Source organism: Neoarius graeffei, chromosome 25 (assembly GCF_027579695.1).
Source record: "Neoarius graeffei isolate fNeoGra1 chromosome 25, fNeoGra1.pri, whole genome shotgun sequence".
Classification (NCBI taxonomy): Eukaryota; Metazoa; Chordata; class Actinopteri; order Siluriformes; family Ariidae; genus Neoarius; species Neoarius graeffei.
The window spans coordinates 51,895,160-51,916,948 of NC_083593.1; the positions used below are offsets into that span (position 1 = coordinate 51,895,160).

The 21,789-nt window shown below is 40.8% G+C and overlaps 1 protein-coding gene across 1 annotated transcript in view; it reads left to right on the forward strand.

The window, feature by feature from the left end:
* The first annotated feature begins 7,794 nt into the window (after window positions 1-7,794).
* The window catches only part of nt5c2l1 (5'-nucleotidase, cytosolic II, like 1), a 31,302-nt gene continuing 17,307 nt past the window's right edge, over window positions 7,795-21,789 (forward strand). The window contains 7 exon segments of the mRNA XM_060908294.1: window positions 7,795-7,957; window positions 11,882-11,955; window positions 12,527-12,644; window positions 14,388-14,483; window positions 16,431-16,522; window positions 19,771-19,828; window positions 21,646-21,739. Coding sequence (XP_060764277.1) covers window positions 7,896-7,957; window positions 11,882-11,955; window positions 12,527-12,644; window positions 14,388-14,483; window positions 16,431-16,522; window positions 19,771-19,828; window positions 21,646-21,739 — 594 coding nt within the window. The 5' untranslated portion in view covers window positions 7,795-7,895.

Here is a 21,789-nt window from a genome sequence, read left to right on the forward strand (position 1 = left end):
AAAGCCAAGTTCTAGAAATGTGTTTTCTAGAATGACATTGCGACTCAACAGCACAAGCAAATGTAGATTTTTTTTTTCTTGAAGTAGTTTGTATTTTAGGAGATATTTCTTTGAGTTACAGCTCCAGTTGAAAATTTTTACAGCTCAAGAATTTATCTCAGGGGGACTTAGGACGGTTTGTATTCCCATAAATGAATTTCAACCAGTCAGGTTTTAGATTCGATCAGAAGTTAAATGTTGCCCCTTAGAGTAATCAATTTCCTTTGGAGCCACGAAGCTGGACATTGCAGTAAGCAGAGGTGGACAAAGTACCCAACTTCATTACTTAAGTTAAAGTACAGATCCCACTGGTTAAATGTTACTCCGATACAAGTGAAAGTTGTCCAGTCAAATTTCTACGTAAGTTAAAGTACTTGTACTTGCTTTTAAAAATACTTAAGTGTTAAAAGTACATTTTCTGTCAGTGCATCGTTGTACAGTAGACCCCGAAGCCGTTTGTTTTCAGGATAATGGCTGGCTGATGAAATTATTGGCTGGCTAGCTGACTCAGCCAAAACCTTAATGGCTGCTGCAGCCACCAAAATGTTTATGGCTACAAATGGCTGATACTGGACGTCACTGTGTGGCATATATCCGGGCGAACGGATCAAACAAATGGGGGGAATAAATAGCAAATTACCACAGGTCCCCTGGTCTCTTACTTCATTGTAAATATAAATCTAGCAAGATTGTAGTTCAATGCTAATAATAAGCTAATCTGGATTGTTCGAGGAAGGCATCTAGCTATCTACTCTCACTAGCAATGACCAGTGAAGGACTGGCAGCTATCTTACTATGATGAAAGTAGAGTGGTGGAGTACTTTTTTTTTATCAATCTCGAAGTATGTGAAACAAACAAACAAACAAACAAACAAAAATACCTTTACACTTTCCCTCAGCAGCGGCAAAGAATGCAGCCATCTCGTCGATATCGGAGTCGATTGATGCTCTGGGTGGGTTCCCGGGTTCCCCAGTGTATCGTGGTAACGGTGTGAGGGGCGGGAAGCCAGACAGGTAGTCACAACGGCAAGCTTGTGGTGGCTCTCTGTGCTGTGATATCAGTTCTAAATCTCTACAGTGTATGCCTATACGTCTCTATTGTGTTACTACTAGTGTGTACAGTTGATCATGTTTGTGTCACTTTTCTTGTAGCTCATGATGTGGATAAACCCATTATTTGATGTACACAGTTCTTAGTGGCTCAGCCAAATTTTATTAGATAGCGGCTCAAATTGGCTTACAAAATTATTGGCTGGCGGCGGCTCAAATTCTAAATGGCGGTTTTAGCAGCGCCTGGCGGCGGCTTCGGGGTCTATTGTACAGTATTATTGCCACAACGCTTACAAAACCTCATGCTGTTACCAAAGACAGAAATGTGAATTCACAAAATTAACACATGCTGTGGAATCATGGTGGTTTAACGCTAAGCTAGCTAGTCAGTGAAGCTCCACCTGACATGCTAGCAAACTCTTTTCAAACTCGAAATCATATTGAGTAGCTAACGCTACTAGAAAAGAAAGATTTCTACATTCTGTTTATTTGGCAAGATTATGCTAAAACATTTCTGAAAGGATTTCAGATAAGTTAACATTATTCATGTTAGCATAACTGTTTTTACACGCTAACTAACAGTGTCCAAGTTAACTAGCTATGTGTTAACGTTAGCCGTGGACAAGGCGACGGCAACTTGGTGGGCAAATCCATAGAAAGTCATTTGACTAACCAGACTGCATAGCTATTGCAACGTTATCGCTAGCTCTAAAAGCACAGACAGCTTCATTGCAAGCTTTCTCTTGGAATAAAACGTTTATATACCTCACTATGCTTCCGCAGGTTGGACGGTGAGTTTTTGTAGGCCGTGATGTGGTTCATTTTCGGCAAACATTTAAAACAAAACGACTCTTTATTCGTTTCAGAAAGCTGAAACATGGGTCATCATGTTATCGGTTTTTTTTTCTTGTGGTTTACAAATATAAAATTGTTTAAATTTGTTGTTAAAAATGTGGGCATGTCCCTGCATGAAGATTTAATGGTTCTGCCTGCAGAGTTGAATTCTGTGCAAAAATGTTCCATTTCAAAAGCTGTTGGAGTTTCGAGATGTTTCGCTGCTACACACACTGTGCATCCAGTGTGTAAATGTTTTGCCGAGATAAAAAGCGTCCCGCGTTTTTTGATTCCGGAGGTCGCCGAAGCAAGTAAGCAACAATATCACGTGACCACCGTGGGGCGTGTTTGACCTACTTTCAACCAAAACAAGTCGGCATGGGCAAACATGGCGGACTCAGCTCTCCCTTATGGAATCAATTTTGTGCCAAAATGTTCATACAATACTTTTGAAATATCAAACAAAAACGACAAATCAAAATACAAAAAAAAAAGTCAATTTTTTTAGACTGGCAAACAAATTATTCGTGTAATCGTGCAAAATATCAGCCTGCATAATGTGTACTACTGCAACACATACAACACATTTGTCCCATACTTACACTTTGTTGAATTAATTCAATATCATAGTCGCCACTGAAGTCCACTCGATCCTTGTGTACCGTCAATGGATCGGTCAGTCGTCAAACAGTCCGCCAGAATCCGAGTAGGAAATGGCCGTAACAGCCTCCGGGGGAATCGCTGAGCATTGCTGTCAGTCAAACACAAGTTAGCCAATGGGAATGCATTCCTGGACAGCCCACCCACACGGGAAGTTTGTGCCAAAACTGCAAGCAAAAAGTCAGGGAGCGCAAACGAGAAAGCTGGAATCGCAACCAAAATAAATTACGTCAAACAAAACTGAGAAAGACACGGAACAAAAATAAAAGGTTTCTGAAGAGTAATAGACTGATATTTTGCACGATTACACGAATAATTTGTTTGCCAGTCTAAAAAAATTGACTTTTTTTTTTTGTATTTTGATTTGTCGTTTTTGTTTGATATTTCAAAAGTATTGTATGAACATTTTGGCACAAAATTGATTCCATACTCCCTCCAGTGGAAAACAAAAGGAAAATATGAAAGCGAATCAGCTAGAAAGTGCATCAGAAAAGTGATGGAAACCAAAAGGCAAGGATTTTCGTGAAGGGACAGCTCGACCACTGGAATCGACTGAAGTATGAAACAGACGCGAAACCTGACGAAGAATTTGCAGTGCTTGTTTTGGATTGATGAGTCGGAGTATGGAGTTATACACCTAATGTTTTGATCTTACAGAAAAAGAAATAACACAAAAGCAGTAATGGAGAAAAGATAGATTCGTCTTTTGTTTCACGAATCCATTCGCGAATGTCAACCACAAATTACATCCCTGCGACTCGAAACTCTCCGAGGTCGATGGAGAAAATGGAGAAAAGTGACCCTCAGGACATCAAAATGATCACGTCTCGTCCACATGATATTGTTCTTGTGGGACATAGGAAAATGCCATGCACAATTTAAAAAGAAAAAGATCCGATAACTTTGCAGTCTCATCTCATCTCATTATCTCTAGCCGCTTTATCCTGTTCTACAGGGTCGCAGGCGAGTTGGAGCCTATCCCAGCTGACTACGGGTGAAAGGCGGGGTACACCCTGGACAAGTCGCCACGTCATCACAGGGCTGACACATATGGCCCTTTTCCACTACCCTTTTTCAGCTCGCTTCAGCTCACTTCAGCCCGACACGGCTCGCGTTTCGACTACCAAAAACCAGCACGACTCAGCTCGCTTCAGCCCTGCTTAGCCCCTAAAACTCGCACGGTTTTGGAGTGGGGCTGAAGCGAGCCAAAGCGAGCCGAGTGAGGCTGGGGGCGTGAGCAGACACTCGCCTGTGCACTGATTGGTGAGGAGGAGTGTCCTCACATGCCCACACACGCCCCGCGAGCGCGCTGGGATCTGTAAACACCGTAAACCCGGAAGGAGAATAATTACGAATTACGAGAATTTCTGAAGCCTTATGCGCCTCGCCTCATCTATATGCTCTTGCCAGTATCTGTCCGCGTTGTCGGTGACAACAAGCCACAGCACCAAGACCAGCAACACTAACGACTCCATGTCCTCCATGTTTATTGTTTACTATTCGGGTCGTGAGACTACCGCTTAAAAGCTCACTGATGTCACTGTTTGCGCTGCTTAACGACATCACCTGACGTCCACCCACTTTCGCTAACTCCACCCAATGTGTCCACCCACTTCCAGCCAGCACGGTTCAGCGCGGTTGTAGTCGAAATGCAACTCCAACAGCCCCGCTCAGCCCGACTCAGCACGGCACGGCTCAGCCCAACTCAGCCGCGTTTGTAGTGGAAAAGCGGCAATAGACACAGACAACCATTCACACTCGCATTCACACCTACGGTCAATTTAGAGTCACCAGTTAACCTAACCTGCATGTCTTTGGACTGTGGGGAAAACCGGAGCACCCGAAGGAAACCCATGTGGACACGGGGAGAACATGCAAACTCCGCACAGAAAGGCCCTCGCCGGCCACGGGGCTCGAACCCAGACCTTCTTGCTGTGAGGCGACAGCGCTAACCACTACACCACCATGCCGCCAACTTTGCAGTCAACACCTTTAATCTCATTTCATTCCTTCTTGATAATGGAGCGGTTTTGTCGAGTCAGGTTTTGGGTAAACTGACATTCTTCTACCACTGTACCAGCATTGTGTGTTCATATGTTACAGTTCATATGGGACAAGTTTTGATAATAAATAACAAATTTTATTATTATTTATAGAAGCAGGAAAACCTGGATGAAACCCATATTGACAAGGGGAGAACATGTGAAACTCCAGACAGTGTAATATACTCTAGTCTTAGAAAAGAAAATATTCATGTATACAGATTGCACTTTGGTAGTTCATGATAAGACCACTAGGTGGCAGTGAAACAAAAATGACTGGTATTTTTGTTTTATTCCCTACTTATATACTGTTGTATATTGGAGTCGTATTTGAATCATAAACCACAGCTATCCAAATCCAGTACTGATCAGAAGTTTGGTGATTCAAGACCCAGCACCACCAAACTGCTACTGTTGGGCCCTTTGAGCAAGGCCCTTAACCCTCCCTCTCTGCTTTAGGGGTGCCGTATCATAGCTGACCTTGCACTCTGACTCTATAAAGAAGAGTTTTACTGTGCTGTAGTGTATATGTGATAAATAAAGACTCCGTCTTCTACCCCGTCTGCTAACACATCTGGACCTGGACGCGTTGGGTCCATAATGAACATGATATTGGTGTGAATGTCACTGCTGGGTTGAGAATAGTATGTTCTTGCTGTGCTTTCCAGATAACACAATCTACACGTACAAAACGTGCACTCTGCCCAAATTGCACTCTCGCACCCACGCCCACACTGATAGTACACATCCACTACAGCAAGTAACTTCAGCTCGACAGTGACACGACACTGGTAATTATTCCAAAATGAAAAAGGAGGTGTGATTAGTGTATGACCAGTTTGTTATTAGACCACAGTGTTGCTGAAGTCTTGAATCTGATTGGTCAGAAAGTGATTCATTTGTAATAACCGCAGCTCAGACCGTAGTGTTAGCTGTAATTCAAATCACAGGTTTGTTTACAGTGGTGCTTGAAAGTTTGTGAACCCTTTAGAATTTTCTATATTTCTGCATAAATATGACCTAAAACATCATCAGATTTTCACACAAGTCCTGAAAGTAGACAAAGAGAACCCAGTTAAACAAATAAGATAAAAATATTATACTCTGTCATTTATTTATTGAGGAAAATGATCCAATATTACATATCTGCGAGTGGCAAAAGTATGTGAACCTCTAGGATTAGCAGTTAATTTGAAGGTGAAATTAGAGTCAGGTGTTTTCAATCAATGGGATGACAATCAGGTGTGAGTGGGCACCCTGTTTTATTTAAAGAACAGGGATCTATCAAAGTCTGATCTTCACAACACATGTTTGTGGAAGTGTATCATGGCACGAACAAAGGAGATTTCTGAGGACCTCAGAAAAAGCGTTGTTGATGCTCATCAGGCTGGAAAAGGTTACAAAACCATCTCGAAAGAGTTTGGACTCCACCAATCCACAGTCAGACAGATTGTGTACAAATGGAGGAAATTCAAGACCATTGTTACCCTCCCCAGGAGTGGTTGACCAACAAAGATCACTCCAAGAGCAAGGCATGTAATAGTCGGTGAGGTCACAAAGGACCCCAGGGTAACTTCTAAGCAACTGAAGGCCTCTCTCACATTAATTAATGTTAATGTACATGAGTCCACCATCAGGAGAACACTGAACAACAATGGTGTGCATGGCAGGGTTGCAAGGAGAAGGCCACTGCTCTCCACAAAGAACATTGCTGCTCGTCTGCAGTTTGCTAAAGATCACGTGGACAAGCCAGAAGGCTATTGGAAAAATGTTTTGTGGACGGATGACACCAAAATAGAACTTTTTGGTTTAAATGAGAAGCGTTATGTTTGGAGAAAGGAAAAACACTGCATTCCAGCATAAGAACCTTATCCCATCTGTGAAACATGGTGGTGGTAGTATCATGGTTTGGGCCTGTTTTGCTGCATCTGGGCCAGGACGGCTTGTCATCATCGATGGAACAATGAACTCTGAATTATATCAGCGAATTCTAAAGGAAAATGTCAGGGCGTCTGTCCATGAATTGAATCTCAAGAGAAGGTGGGTCATGCAGCAAGACAGCGACCCTTAGCACACAAGTCGTTCTACCAAAGAATGGTTAAAGAAGAATAAAGTGAATGTTTTGGAATGGCCAAGTCAAAGTCCTGACCTTAATCCAATCGAAATGTTGTGGAAGGACCTGAAGCGAGCAGTTCATGTGAGGAAACCCACCAACATCCCAGAGTTGAAGCTGTTCTGTACGGAGGAACGGGCTAGAATTCCTCCAAGCCGGTGTGCAGGACTGATCAACAGTTACCGCAAACGTTTAGTTGCAGTTATTGCTGCACAAGGGGGTTACACCAGATACTGAAAGCAAAGGTTCACATACTTTTGCCACTCACAGATATGCAATATTGGATAATTTTCCTCAATAAATAAATGACCAAGTATAATATTTTTGTCTCATTTGTTTAACTGGGTTCCCTTTATATACTTTTAGGACTTGTGTGAAAATCTGATGATGTTTTAGGTCATATTTATGCAGAAATATAGAAAATTCTAAAGGGTTCACAAACTTTCAAGCACCACTGTATGGTCTGAAGGTGCCACATTCTTTCTCTTTTGATCTGTAGGTCTTTGATAGTTTTTCAAATTCTTTCACAGAAACATTTCTATCTGTAGATACTGTTATCTCAAACAACAGGCAAGTTTTTCCTTTATGGTTCTTAACTATGATGTCTGGTCTATTTGCTTGTATGGTTCCATCAGTGTTTTTGCTCAAATCCCATAAAATAGGAGCTTGCTCATTTTCTACGACTGGTGGGGGTTTGTGCTTGTACCATTATCAGCTGATGGAAGGCTATAGTGTTGGCATATTTCCAGTGAAGGTATTGTCCAATTCTGCTATGTGTATTCATGCATTCATTGGGTGTGAGAACTGAGCAACCGGATACCAGCTATTATTATTATTATTATTATTATTATTATTATTATTATTATTACTGACCCCTGGAGAGGAGTTTATCACTATTTCTCTGAAATGTTATGATGATGATGAGGAGGAGGAGGAGGAGGGTGGGATTCCGTTATAGTACACACGCTCATTCCTGCGTGACGCCATGCCAGTGGGTGTGGCCCGGGGCTCGTCGCGTGCTCAGGGGCCCCTTCACGCAGACGCTCGTGCGCACCGCAAGCACTCAGATGGGCGTGATGTAAACGGGAAGCTTCGGTTTAACTCGTGGAGCTGAGGGGGACAGAGACACACCGGAGACACACCGGAGACACTGCGGCATGGATGGACACGGGGGCGAGCGCGAGGACGCGCACGCGGGGAAAGGAGAACTACAGTACAGGTGAGGAAGAGACCAGGTGTCTGTCTGTCTGTCTGTCTGTGCACGCATCATGGTGTGAGTTAATTGGAGAGGGGAAAATGACAGGGAGATAAACATATCTACCCCACTCATCTTTATTATACCTTACAATTTTATTATTATTATTATTATTATTATTATTATTTATAGCTCTGGACTGAACTGTTTCTCACCCAATAGTGTATTTTAGGAATTCTGTAGTTGTTGTCTGTCTTATTTTTTCTTTGATTTTGTTTTGCATGCTATTTAAAACATCTTTTATTTATTAGTATTGATTTTTATTTATTTTATTTATTATATAGTATCAATTTTTTAAATATTAATTATTAATATTGATTCTTTTATTTATTGATTTTTTTTTCTGAACTCTTATTAAATTTTGATTTTTGCACACCCTGTAAGATTCAGCCATGATTCAATAAAATGTACTGTAAACACACTATTAGAACAACAAAAAGGCTGGATCTAGAACCCTGATGTATTCTCCATTTTGTGAATCCTTAAAAGTTTTATGTAGAACCCTACAACAGAAAGGTGTGTGTGTGTGTGTATGTATATATAACACATACATACACACACACACACACACACACACACACACAGGGGGCTGCAAAAGTAGGTATACAGTAAGGATTATTCCAGTATTCCCAGTATTATAATAGTGGTGCTAGGTTTCATTTAATACTACCGTTTTGTGCAAATGTTTTATTTTTCATTACTGTATACCTGCTTTTGCAGCCCTATGTGTGTGTGTGTGTGTGTATATATATATATATATATATATGGCTGCAAAAGTAGGTATACAGTAATGAAAAACAAAACATTTGCACAAAACGGTAGTATTAAATGAAACCTGGCACTACTGTTTTTTATATGTGTGTGTGTAAATAAAATATTTTTTCAAATGTTATTAGTCATATTGTTTTATGATGTGCTTACAATATCCTTAGGAAATGGCAGCAATGTACAGCATGCGATTCGTTACACTTTTGTTAGTATTTATTGCATTTTTTATCTCTAATGTTTTAATATTTATTCATGAATAATATAGTGCTTAATGCCGATCACAGTTAAACAGTCATGTAGTGTGAATATGAAGAATTTTCCACTACACATTCAAGAAGGTTATTAACATTACTCAGAATGTAAGGAAGTAAAACGTTCAACTCTGGGAATCGATTTTTCTTTGATATGATGCATGTTGAGACATTTTCATATGATTTGCCTGCATTCTCCGTTTTCATTTTTTCATCCTGGCTCACGCCTCAGTTGCCTCAGTTTGGGATTTAGTGATGTTCTGACCCAGTCTGGTAGTTCATCTGGAATAAGCACAAAATGTGTCCAGTGGTCAAAACAGTGTCTTGGCAAAACTGTGAATAATTGATAATGGTGTTTATGGTACTAGGAAGGCGTTTCATCTTCATTACACTGGCACTAGGTGTGGTACAGGGTAAAATTTCCTGCTGGCATCCAGAAGGTTGTAAATTCAAATCCAAGGAGTGTTCGGAGCCACTGTTGGGTTTTTGTGCTTGGATGAGGTTCAAACTCAGCTATAATGTAGGATCTGAACCTGAGCATGAGAAATAGATTTGCCTCTGCAAATTTGTGCAAGCAACAGTGTGCAGCCCGATTGAGTTTGCCAGGTTGACGACACTGGAGCTGTGTGGTAAAATATTAACTGTAACTCTATATGCTATGAACTGAGCCAAAGCTGTGAGTCCGCCATCTTTAACTCCAGTCTAACAGAGATGCTCTAATTGCTAATATCATAAAACATACTCACTTTTTTTATCTTGAGAAACAGCCATGCATAAAAGTTAATCAGAACTTGGTGAATCTCTGTCTGGGATGCCAAACCCAAACCCGTCTGCGTAGTTCTGCTTCTGAATTTCAGTCACGCGATTGGTCAAATGGACTAATGATGCACTGTAGATGAAGTAATGCTGTTGCTTGTGTATGAGCTCGTGAAGCGACGTGCTCCTCCAGAGATGACGCAGTTGCTTAAACACTCATCTCACGCGAGCTGTCATGACGTCACCATGTGCGTGGCTGCTGATAAGTACCACATGGCTGTAACGTTCTGATACCGTATGACGCACATTAACGAGAGCAGAATGAGCTTGATGTGTCAGCCTTTGCAGAATCAGTGTAAACAGTTGTGGAATCTTTTTCATTAAATATTTATCGCTATGTATAATAGGAGTGAGGAAATGTTTTGGAGCGACAGTTGATCCCAGTGATTATGTAGTATGATATTTTGGAAACTGACAGTACATATTCTGGTGGATATACAAAAAGGAACTTTTTTTAACCAATAGATGACATTGGTCAGGTTTAATGCTAGTTTCAGTTGTATATTAATACAATCACAATGTTTTGAATAGTTTTCCTAGGTATGTATCTGTGTGAAGATAATGTTCAACTAATTACCTTATTTTACTTCAACAAATTAGTAATAGTTTCAGTATTCAGCCTGGCACTGAGATTACACAGCTAGTCAGTGAGAAATGATAGCGTTTATTTGTTAGCATGCACTGTTTTGATGTTAATGAACTTGGCTACTCTTCTCCGTCTGACCTCTAAATTTCACATCTTATCTTGTGCTTTGGGCGGCGCGGTGGTGTAGTGGTTAGCGCTGTCGCCTCACAGCAAGAAGGTCCGGGTTCGAGCCCCGTGGCCGGCGAGGGCCTTTCTGTGCGGAGTTTGCATGTTCTCCCCGTGTCCGCGTGGGTTTCCTCCGGGTGCTCCGGTTTCCCCCACAGTCCAAAGACATGCAGGTTAGGTTAACTGGTGACTCTAAATTGAGCGTAGGTGTGAATGTGAGTGTGAATGGTTGTCTGTGTCTGTGTCAGCCCTGTGATGACCTGGCGACTTGTCCGGGGTGTACCCCGCCTTTCGCCCGTAGTCAGCTGGGATAGGCTCCAGCTTGCCTGCGACCCTGTAGAACAGGATAAAGCGGCTTGAGATAATGAGATGAGATGAGAAAACAATAAGTTTTTGGTTTGTTTTCTAAACCATAGTTTTTAAATGCTCTGTGAAACAGCTAGCTAGCTAAACACACAGCTGAGTCAGTTAGCTGATTTAGCTAGTTATCTATAAGCTAAAGACATTTCACAAGTGAGAGACTTCCTTTTCCTGCTTTTTTTTTTTTTTGGACATACACTACCGTTCAAAAGTTTGGGGTCACCCAGAAAATTTTGTGTTTTCCATGAAAAGTCACACTTTTATTTACCACCATAAGTTGTAAAATGAATAGAAAATATAGTCAAGACATTTTTCTGGCCATTTTGAGCATTTAATCGACCCCACAAATGTGATGCTCCAGAAACTCAATCTGCTCAAAGGAAGGTCAGTTTTATAGCTTCTCTAAAGAGCTCAACAGTTTTCAGCTGTGCTAACATGATTGTACAAGGGTTTTCTAATCATCCATTAGCCTTCTGAGGCAATGAGCAAACACATTGTACCATTAGAACACTGGAGTGAGAGTTGCTGGAAATGGGCCTCTATACACCTATGGAGATATTGCACCAAAAACCAGACATTTGCAGCTAGAATAGTCATTTACCACATTAGCAATGTATAGAGTGGATTTCTGATTAGTTTGAAGTGATCTTCATTGAAAAGAACAGTGCTTTTCTTTCAAAAATAAGGACATTTCAAAATGACCCCAAACTTTTGAACGGTAGTGTATATTTTATCTAATCATATCCACTATTTGATACACACAGAGTTTTTTTTTTCTTTCAAAAATGACATTTACAACATTTATATCTATCTTTGGTTTATTTGCACTGTTACACCACCCACTGCTAATATAAAACATTACTTAATGTAACTCTAAATATTTTATTCTTTAAAAAAAAAAGCTTGGGCCACAGACTTCCTTTGTTTCTGATTTAATTCCAGGGTGTTTGTTAACAAGAGTGTGAATCTGGAGAAAATCAAGTGCTATGGCTTCGACATGGACTACACTCTTGCTGGTGAGTGTGCTCTTTAAGGGTTTCAATCATTCAGTTCCTGATTCCTAAGATGTTCCACAGCCCTCAGGAAGGTGAGCTTAGGTGAGGAAGTGGTGCAAAAGAAAAGCATTTGCTCTATGATTATTGGGAGATTGCAAGATCAAATCTTGACAGTGCCACAGCCATCCGTCGCTGGGAGCCATGAGGGAAATCGGTCATGCTTTCTGGGTCGGATGGATGGCGTGGTCTAGCCTTTCTCCCCTGTCAATCACGGTGTCGTTAGCCAATCGTGTGCCTTTGTGAGGTCATGTAAAGTATGTAGAAGAGGGTAGATAGCACTTTTCACTGAGTGTGTTACGCTGCCCTGTGATGCAGCACGAGCAGCAGTTTGAAAACATGTATTGTAGGAGGCAGTTGCTAATCTTCAGCCTGGTGGGAATTTTAGAGCTAAAACATGCATGTTTACAAGCTTGAATTAAAAGCACCTCCTGAATGAATATGTGAATGTCAGTGTTTGATCCTGTGCCAGATGGTATGGTATGGGATTGTCATTGCCCTGACTGACTCCACTCTTTTTTTTTTTCTCCTGCAGAATACAAATCTCCTGAATATGAAGGACTGGGTTTTGAGATGCTCAGAGACAGACTGGTGTCCATCGGCTATCCACACGAGCTGCTGCGTTACACGTACGACCCCACGTTCCCCACACGGTCAGTACTGCGAGATCTCTGTTTGACATTTTATAGTCACATGTACACAACTGCTATTAGGCAAACTAGTCATTGCCTTGACTGCTGAAAGTAGCTGTTTGGTGAAAAAAATGATAATCTGTTTTTGGATCCTCTCCTGCATGGACTACTGCAACTCTCTCCTTGCTGGCCTTCCAGCAGCTCATCCAGAATGCTGCAGCTTGCCTGGTATTCAGCCTCCCTCGTTCTTCCCATGTCACCCCTCTGCTTGCTGCCCTTCACTGGCTACCTGTTGCAGCTCGTATCAAATTTAAGACACTGGTGCTAGCTTACCATGCTGTCAAGGGGTTAGGTCCAGCATACCTCCAGAGACTGATCCGACCCGCCACGCCAGCCAGATCCTTACGATCCGCTACTACCGGTTGCCTGGCCCCTCTTCCTGTCCGCTCTTACCCAGCCCGCTCAAGACTGCTGTCTGTCCTGGCTCCCTGTTGGTGGAATGACCTTCCCATTGAGGTTAGAACTGTCGACTCCCTGACCACCTTCAAGCACAGACTGTAGCCTCACCTCTTCAGGCTGCACCTCTCCCCTGCTTCCCTGCCCACCTGCTTCCCAACTGCATTGGTATTGTCTTGACCAATCCAGGCTGTATTCTGTCTAGCCTGGGGTTAGCTGTTTGAGTTCTGTATTTAGCTGTACCTTGTGTGGTTGGTTGGTTTGTTTCCTTGGCTGTTTGCTGAGTGTTGGTACTTCAACAGAATATTACACTAAGTATTATTCTGTCACTTGTTCAGTTGGCACTAGAACTTTCTTGTCTAGAAGTTCAGCACTTTTGCACTCGTTGTACATCGGTCTGGATAAGATCGTCTACTAAATGCTATGTCATGTAAAGTAATGTAATGGATCTAACTAGGGTTCTTCTTTCTTAAATGTTCATGTGCAGATGCCTGTTTGAAGAATAACGTGACCATCAATGACAGCATAGCCCCATCTAGTCCAGAAGGAACTATCTAAAGTGGACCATCTTGTGCAATAAATGTTGCAAGCTATATATATATATATAAAATATAAAGCTATATCCACCCTAGGAATACTGAACTATTTGCCAGAAAGAATTCAAAATGGCGACGAATTGACCGAGAAGAAGCAATTTTTGTTGAACTGCTCATTAATTAGTCCATAACTTCATTAATAATTGTAATTAAGCAAATCTGGGTAGAAGTTATATGCACCCTAGGTCCCCCTACCTTCATGCCAGAAAGAATCAAAATTGGTGAAGAATTGAGGGAGAAGAAGCGATTTGTGTGGAAACTGCTCATTTGGGCTTAATTACTCCATATCTTCATTATTAAGTGCAATTGTGCAAATTGGGTAGAAGCTATATGCACCCCAGGCAGACCTACCTTCCTGCCAAAAAGAATCAAAATTGGTGAAGAATTGAGAGAGAAGAAGCGATCTTTGTGAAATGTGGACAACGCTGGACGGCTGGATGAGCTAACAAATAAAAAAAACAAATTAAAAAAACCCACGCAAAACCAGACTTAAATATCATCACACTGACAGAATAATGATGTTAAATAAAAAAAATAAAAAAAAACAAGGAAGGTTTAGTACAGGCCTTTATTCCGGGTAAAATCTGTACATCCAGTTAATGTCTTGCATCAGTGTGTGTCTTTTTCATTTTAGTATTTTATCTATTTAGTTTATCATCTGTCTCTCTTTCCATTCTCCTTCACGTTCATTGTGTTTCCTGTCGTTCTACAGAGGTTTAGTGTTTGACACGACCTACGGGAATCTGCTCAAGGTGGACTCGCATGGAAACGTCCTGGTGTGCACACACGGCTTTGTTTATCTGAAAGGGTGAGTGAGAGCCGAGTGTGTGCTGAATGAACATGGGATGAGTAACAGCTCTGATACCTCATGATAAAAAAATATCCCCATCAGTCTTTAGTACTGAGCTCGTGGGAAAACCTGATCTAAAGAAAGTTCTTCAGTGATATACGGAGCAGTAAAATGGAGTTGTGTTAATCCACAACTCGGGGAAGGAATGTAGACGCGCCATTCAGTTTATTTCTAGCGTGAATTTATTTCTGTGTGTGTGTGTGTGTGTGTCTTTGTGCTATATTTCCCCATATGTATTCTTTACTGCATCGTTAAAGCACATACTGCCATGTGGAAAAGATCTCCTCAGATTAAGGGTCCGGTCCCACAACACCGATAACTCTGACTCTCCCTCTGCCTGAATTTAGTTCCAGTCTGGAGCAGAAACACCACAACTATAATCCCCACTATAACATCGCCTGGTCCTGACACTCAGGGAAATAAATGCTGCAACTTAGGAATAGTCAGTCATGGAAGTTTTTTTCCATGTAGTAGCACATTATTCCGGGTCATACTGTACAGCTTGGACTTCAAAACAACCCATGCACACACTCCAGTGGCCGATATAATACGGATAGGTCACGGATTACGGAAATATAATAAAAAAGGAAACAAAATATGGAGTGGTTACGGATTTTAATACGGATGCAAATAATTTACGGATCCATCACGGACGGTTACTGATTTCACACGGATGATGCATCACGGATAAAAAAGTTAAGAAGTCTAAAACAATTAAATGTTTGGACTGCCGAAGTTCATAATTAAAATGTCTTAGCTGCATTTATATGTTTATTTTATTCATTTAATATTGATATTTCACGTAAAATAATCACATATCCGTGAATAACAGATCCACACTTTTGTATTATATATATTTTTTAAATTTTCCGTGAATCCGTATTCCGTGACTTCATGATGCAACAAGGATGTACAAAGACGCCCGGGGAAAAATAGCACATGCTCAGACAATGTCACAAGTAAACAATTACCTGATTGGTCAGATGTTTTATCGGGTCAGGTCTAGGCCTGGAAAAATGGCTCCAGAAGCAATCTCGCCAATACGGATAAATCCAGGCCTGGGCTATAGGGATCGTTATCAGTCTGGTGTGAGCACCGACCACATAAACTGCAGGGGACCCATTTATTTCTAGTTATTGTTAGTTATCGGTATTGTGGGACCGGGCCTTAAACCTGGAACAAAGCGCTATAAGCAGTTGTTAAGCTTCAGACTGGTTTATTATCACCATGAACACATGCTAGTGTTTGAAGTTGTCCAGCTGCTCTGTTTTTACATCATATAATCCTCTCTGCGTCAGATCAGATGCGACTGAATGTTAAGAAACGTTAGACGAGTTTCCGTGCAGGAGCCAATGAGCTGCTCAGGGATTTGTGCGTGCGTGTGTGTGTGATATTATTGAAATGATTAATTATGATTCGAATTAGAAACTTGAATCTTATCATGTTGGAGTATTTTTGTGTTAATTTTAAGTCTTAGTTCAGGTGTAGATGTTGAGCTTTTTAATATTCAAGCCCGTATTCTGATTTTCTTTAACACTGGGATAGGAATGCAGCTGTAAACATGACTTATACAGAACATTACACTGTATACAGCCATGAATAAAAATCTTGATTTTGGTCTCTGTGGTAAATGTATCTTGAATGGCATCATCAGCAGTACATTTTGTTTAGCGGTACAGACAGAATTAGCCGACAAATGACTCATAAATTAGTAAAGAGAAATCAGCTGCCCGCTAACTACAATCAGCAGGGTGTTCTGGAAAATCAGCCTTTATGGTTAAGAGTCTGGAATGAAGAAACGTTGGACTGAACCAGACATATCGGAGGAATATTGTGTAGATATATATTATATACAATATACAGAACTTCATGCTTGGGTTTTTAATGACGCGTGTGTATGTGCAGGTTGGAGATTCAGGAATACTACCCCAACGGATTCATCCAGAGAGATGATACACAGCGATTCTACATCCTCAACACACTCTTTAACCTCTCGGGTACCAACAACCTTTTGTATGTAGTGAAATGAGCACTAATGTATATAAAATATTCTATCCACATTCACCGGATATGAGCAATCACATGCTCTGATTGGCTACTCTGCTACGAGGATATCAGCTCATATACCGTGAGTAGAGAAAAACAAAATGGCGGAGCGTGTTGCTGAATCAACCGAGGATGAAATTAAAAACTTTATTGGAAAACAAAACCCCAAAAATTGTTAGTTATCGAGTATTTTAAAAGAAACGGAAAAAAAAGTGTCCCCCCATCTCCTGTTCCACACTCCAGCCCATTTGGTGGCGGTAATGCACTTTTAAGTTGGTTTGCCAACCGCCAAAAAACCCTGAAGAAGTAAAACCCAAAAAAAGCAACAAAATATGGAATAAAATTATTTGATGGTAAGAACATTTTTTCCCCCCCAAGAATTATTATTGCATTTTTCACAAATTGCTCCTGTCGTTTTACCGGTTTGTTTACATTCTAAGCGGAAATGATTTTGTCGGACGTTTTGTATAAAGTTTTTATCGAATTTGCAAAAAGTAAAAATGCTCTGTTTCTCAAAATCCAGTGAATGTGGATAGAATAAAACAGTTGTTCCACTCAGTCTCGTCGTACATGGCTTATAGCCAACTCGGTGCTACGCGCCTCATCAGCTCATGTACGACTTGATTTTGTGGAATAACTGATATAAAATATATATATATATATATATAAAATATTAATATTATAGACATGCACACCTAGTGCCTAGTTTATTATATTTACTTACCAGAATAGGACCACAGCTGAACAGATATTCTGGTGTTGGATCTCAGCAAATAAATGATACTGTACACTCACTGACCACTTTATTAGGAACACTCATCCACCTGCAGCGATTTGATGCAGTTCTCTAATCAGCCAGTCCCTTAACAGCAGCAGCAGCACAATGCATCAAATCGTGCAGATACAAATCAAGAGCTTCAGTTAATGTTCACAATGTTCAAACATCAGAATGGGAAAAAAATTGTGATCTCAATTTTTGTGTGATTTTCTTTCACTGTCGCATGGGTGTTGGTTCGAGTCAGATGGACTGCTGGTTTGAGTATTTCAGAAACTGCTGATCTGATCTCCTGGGGTTTTCACACACAACAATCTCGAGAGTTTACACAAACAGAATGGTGCGAAAAACAAAAAAAACATTGAGTGAGTGAGGGACAGTTCTGTGGGTGGAAACAAACGCCTTGTTGATGATAGAAGTCAGATGAAAATAGACAGATTGAGCAGTTCGAGCTGCCAGGAAGGATATAGTAACTCATATCACTCTTTACAACTGTGGTAAGCAGAAAAGCATCTCAGCATGCAACAGAAAAACACATTGGGTTCCACTCCTACAAAGAACAGGACTCTTAGACTCAAGAACAAGTTCCTATTAAAGTGGCCGGTGAGGGTATATTAGTGTGTGTGGTGCTGGTATGAGTGAGTGTGGTATACACACTACCATGTGCCACCTGAATACATCTGGTGGTCTTATGACGGTCTGATTGTTTTGAATAAACCGATTACTAAATTTAGGAACATTTTTACAGTGGCATGCAAAAGTTTGGGCACCCTTACTGAAAATGTCTGTTACTGTGAATAGTTAAGTGAGCAGAAGATGAACTGATCACCAAAAGGCATAAAGGTAAAGACGACATTTCTTTTCAGCGTTTTCTGCAATATTTGTGTATTATTTTTGTTTTGTACAATTGGAGAGTGAAAAAAGAAAAGGAACACCATGCGAAAGTTTGGGCACCCCAATACATTTGAGTTCTCAGGTAACTTGTACCAAGGTTCCAGACCTTAATTAGCTTATTGAGCTTTGGCTTGTTCAAATTCTTCGTTAGGAAAGGTCAGACGATGCAGATTTCAAAGCTGTATAAATTCAATTCTGACTCCTCAGATTTGTCCCTAAAATCAACAGCCATGGGCTCCTCTAAGCAACTCCCTCGCATTCTGAAAAATAAAATAATTGATGCTCACAAAGCAGGAGAAGGCTACAAGAACGTAGCAAAGTGTTTTCAGGTGGCTGTTTCCTCAGATTGTAATGTTATTAAGAAATGGCAGTTAACAGAAACGGTGGAGATCAAGGTGAGGTCTGGAAGATGAAGAAAACTTTCAGAAAGAACTGCTCATTGGATTGCTAGAAAGGCAAATAAAAACCCCTGTTTGACTGCAAAAGACCTTCAGAAAGATTTAGCAGACCCTGGAGTGGTGGTGCACTGTTCTACTATGCAGCGACACCTGAACAAATATGACCTTCATGGGAGAGTCATCAAAAGAAAACCTTTCCTGCGTCCTAGCCACAAAATTCAGCATCTGAAGTTTGCAAATGAACATCTAAATAAGCCTGATGCATTTTGGAAACAAGTCCTGTGGACTGATGAAATCAAAATAGAACTTTTTGGCCACAATGTGCAAAGGTAGGTTTGGAGAAAAAAGGGTGTGAAATTCCAGGAAAAGAACACCTCTCCGACTCTGAAGCATGGGTGTGGATCGATCATGCTCTGGGGTTGTGTTGCAGCCAGTGGCACAGGGCACATTTCATTGGTCGAGGGAAGCATGGATTCGAATAAATACCAGCAAACTCTGGAAGCAAACATCACATCTGTAAAAAAGTTGAAGTTAAAAAGAGGATGGGTCCTACAATAAGACAGTGATCCAAAACACACCTCAGAATCTACAATGGAATACCTCAAGAAGCCCAAGCTGAAGGTTTTGCCCTGGCCCTCACAGTCCCCTGACCTAAACATCATTGAAAATCTGTGGATAGATCTCAAAAGAGCAGTGCATGCAAGACAGCCCAGGAAACTTGTAGAACTGGAAGCCTTTTGCAAGGACAAATGTGTGAAAATCCCCCAGGTAAGAACTGAAAGATTATTAGCTGGCTACAAAAAGTGTTTACAAGCTGTGATACTTGCCAAAGGGGGTGTTACTAGGTACTAACCATGCAGGGTGCACAAACTTTTTTGCTTCGGGCCCTTTTCCTTTTTTGTAATTTTGAAAATATAAAAGATGAAAATAATTTTTTTTTGCTTAAAATATAAAGGGAATGAGTCATCTTTAACTTTATGCCTTTTGGAGTTCATTTCATCTTCAACTTGCTGAACTGTTCACAGTAACAGAAATTTTGACTAGGGGTGCCCAAACTTTTGCATATCACTGTAGTTATTATTTTAAAAAAAAAAGTCTGTCTTCTCACTGTATAAATCCTTTCTCCGAACAGAGACGTACCTGTACGCATGCCTCGTGGACTTCTTTACCAACACCACCAGATACCAGAAGTGAGTGAAGGATGCTTGAGTAGGACAGAAAACACCTTTTGCACCAATTCCAGCATTTCTCTCAAACATCTTAGTTTCCAGAGATCATTGAAAACACTTAAATTAATATGTAGGATTAATTCAAGGTGTATTTTTAATTTGATGTTTTCTATAACATCTAGAACCATAAGCTGTCTTTCTCTAACTACAGTGGTGCTTGAAAGTTTGTGAACCCTTTAGAATTTTCTATATTTCTGCATAAATATGACCTAAAACATCATCAGATTTTCACACAAGTCCTCAAAGTAGATAAAGAGAACCCAGTTAAACAAATGACAAAATATTATACTCTGTCATTTACTTATTGAGGAAAATGATCCAATATTACATATCTGCGAGTGGCAAAAGTATGTGAACCTCTAGGATTAGCAGTTAATTTGAAGGTGAAATTAGAGTCAGGTGTTTTCAATCAATGGGATGACAATCAGGTGTGAGTGGGCGCCCTGTTTTATTTAAAGAACAGGGATCTATCAAAGTCTGATCTTCACAACACGTTTGTGGAAGTGTATCATGGCACGAACAAAGGAGATTTCTGAGGACCTCAGAAAAAGCGTTGTTGATGCGCATCAGGCTGGAAAAGGTTACAAAACCATCTCTAAAGAGTTTGGACTCCACCAATCCACAGTCAGACAGATTGTGTACAAATGGAGGAAATTCAAGACCATTGTTACCCTCCCCAGGAGTGGTCGACCAACAAAGATCACTCCAAGAGCAAGGTGTGTAATAGTCGGCGAGGTCACAAAGGACCCCAGGGTAACTTCTAAGCAACTGAAGGCCTCTCTCACATTAATTAATGTTAATGTACATGAGTCCACCATCAGGAGAACACTGAACAACAATGGTGTGCATGGCAGGGTTGCAAGGAGAAAGCCACTGCTCTCCACAAAGAACATTGCTGCTCGTCTGCAGTTTGCTAAAGATCACGTGGACAAGCCAGAAGGCTATTGGAAAAATGTTTTGTGGACGGATGAGACCAAAATAGAACTTTTTGGTTTAAATGAGAAGCGTTATGTTTGGAGAAAGGAAAACACTGCATTCCAGCATAAGAACCTTATCCCGTCTGTGAAACATGGTGGTGGTAGTATCATGGTTTGGGCCTGTTTTGCTGCATCTGGGCCAGGACGGCTTGCCATCATCGATGGAACAATGAATTCTCAATTATACCAGCGAATTCTAAAGGAAAATGTCAGGACGTCTGTCCATGAACTGAATCTCAAGAGAAGGTGGGTCATGCAGCAAGACAGCGACCCTTAGCACACAAGTCGTTCTACCAAAGAATGGTTAAAGAAGAATAAAGTTAAATGTTTTGGAATGGCCAAGTCAAAGTCCTGACCTTAATCCAATGGAAATGTTGTGGAAGGACCTGAAGCGAGCAGTTCATGTGAGGAAACCCACCAACATCCCAGAGTTGAAGCTGTTCTGTACGGAGGAACGGGCTAAAATTCCTCCAAGCCGGTGTGCAGGACTGATCAACAGTTACCGCAAACGTTTAGTTGCAGTTATTGCTGCACAAGGGGGTCACACCAGATACTGAAAGCAAAGGTTCACATACTTTTGCCACTCACAGATATGTAATATTGGATAATTTTCCTCAATAAATAAATGACCAAGTATAATATTTTTGTCTCATTTGTTTAACTGGGTTCTCTTTATCTACTTTTAGGACTTGTGTGAAAATCTGATGATGTTTTAGGTCATATTTATGCAGAAATATAGAAAATTCTAAAGTTCACAAACTTTCAAGCACCACTGTAACTGTCTGTCTGTCCTCTCTGCAGCTGCCAGGAGGGATTTCAGCACGGTGACCTTTTCATGTCATTCAGAAGTATGTTTCAGGATGTACGAGACGCAATGAATTATATCCATGACACGGTGAGATTGATTGATTACACTCCCATTCAAACAAATTCCCAATCACACAC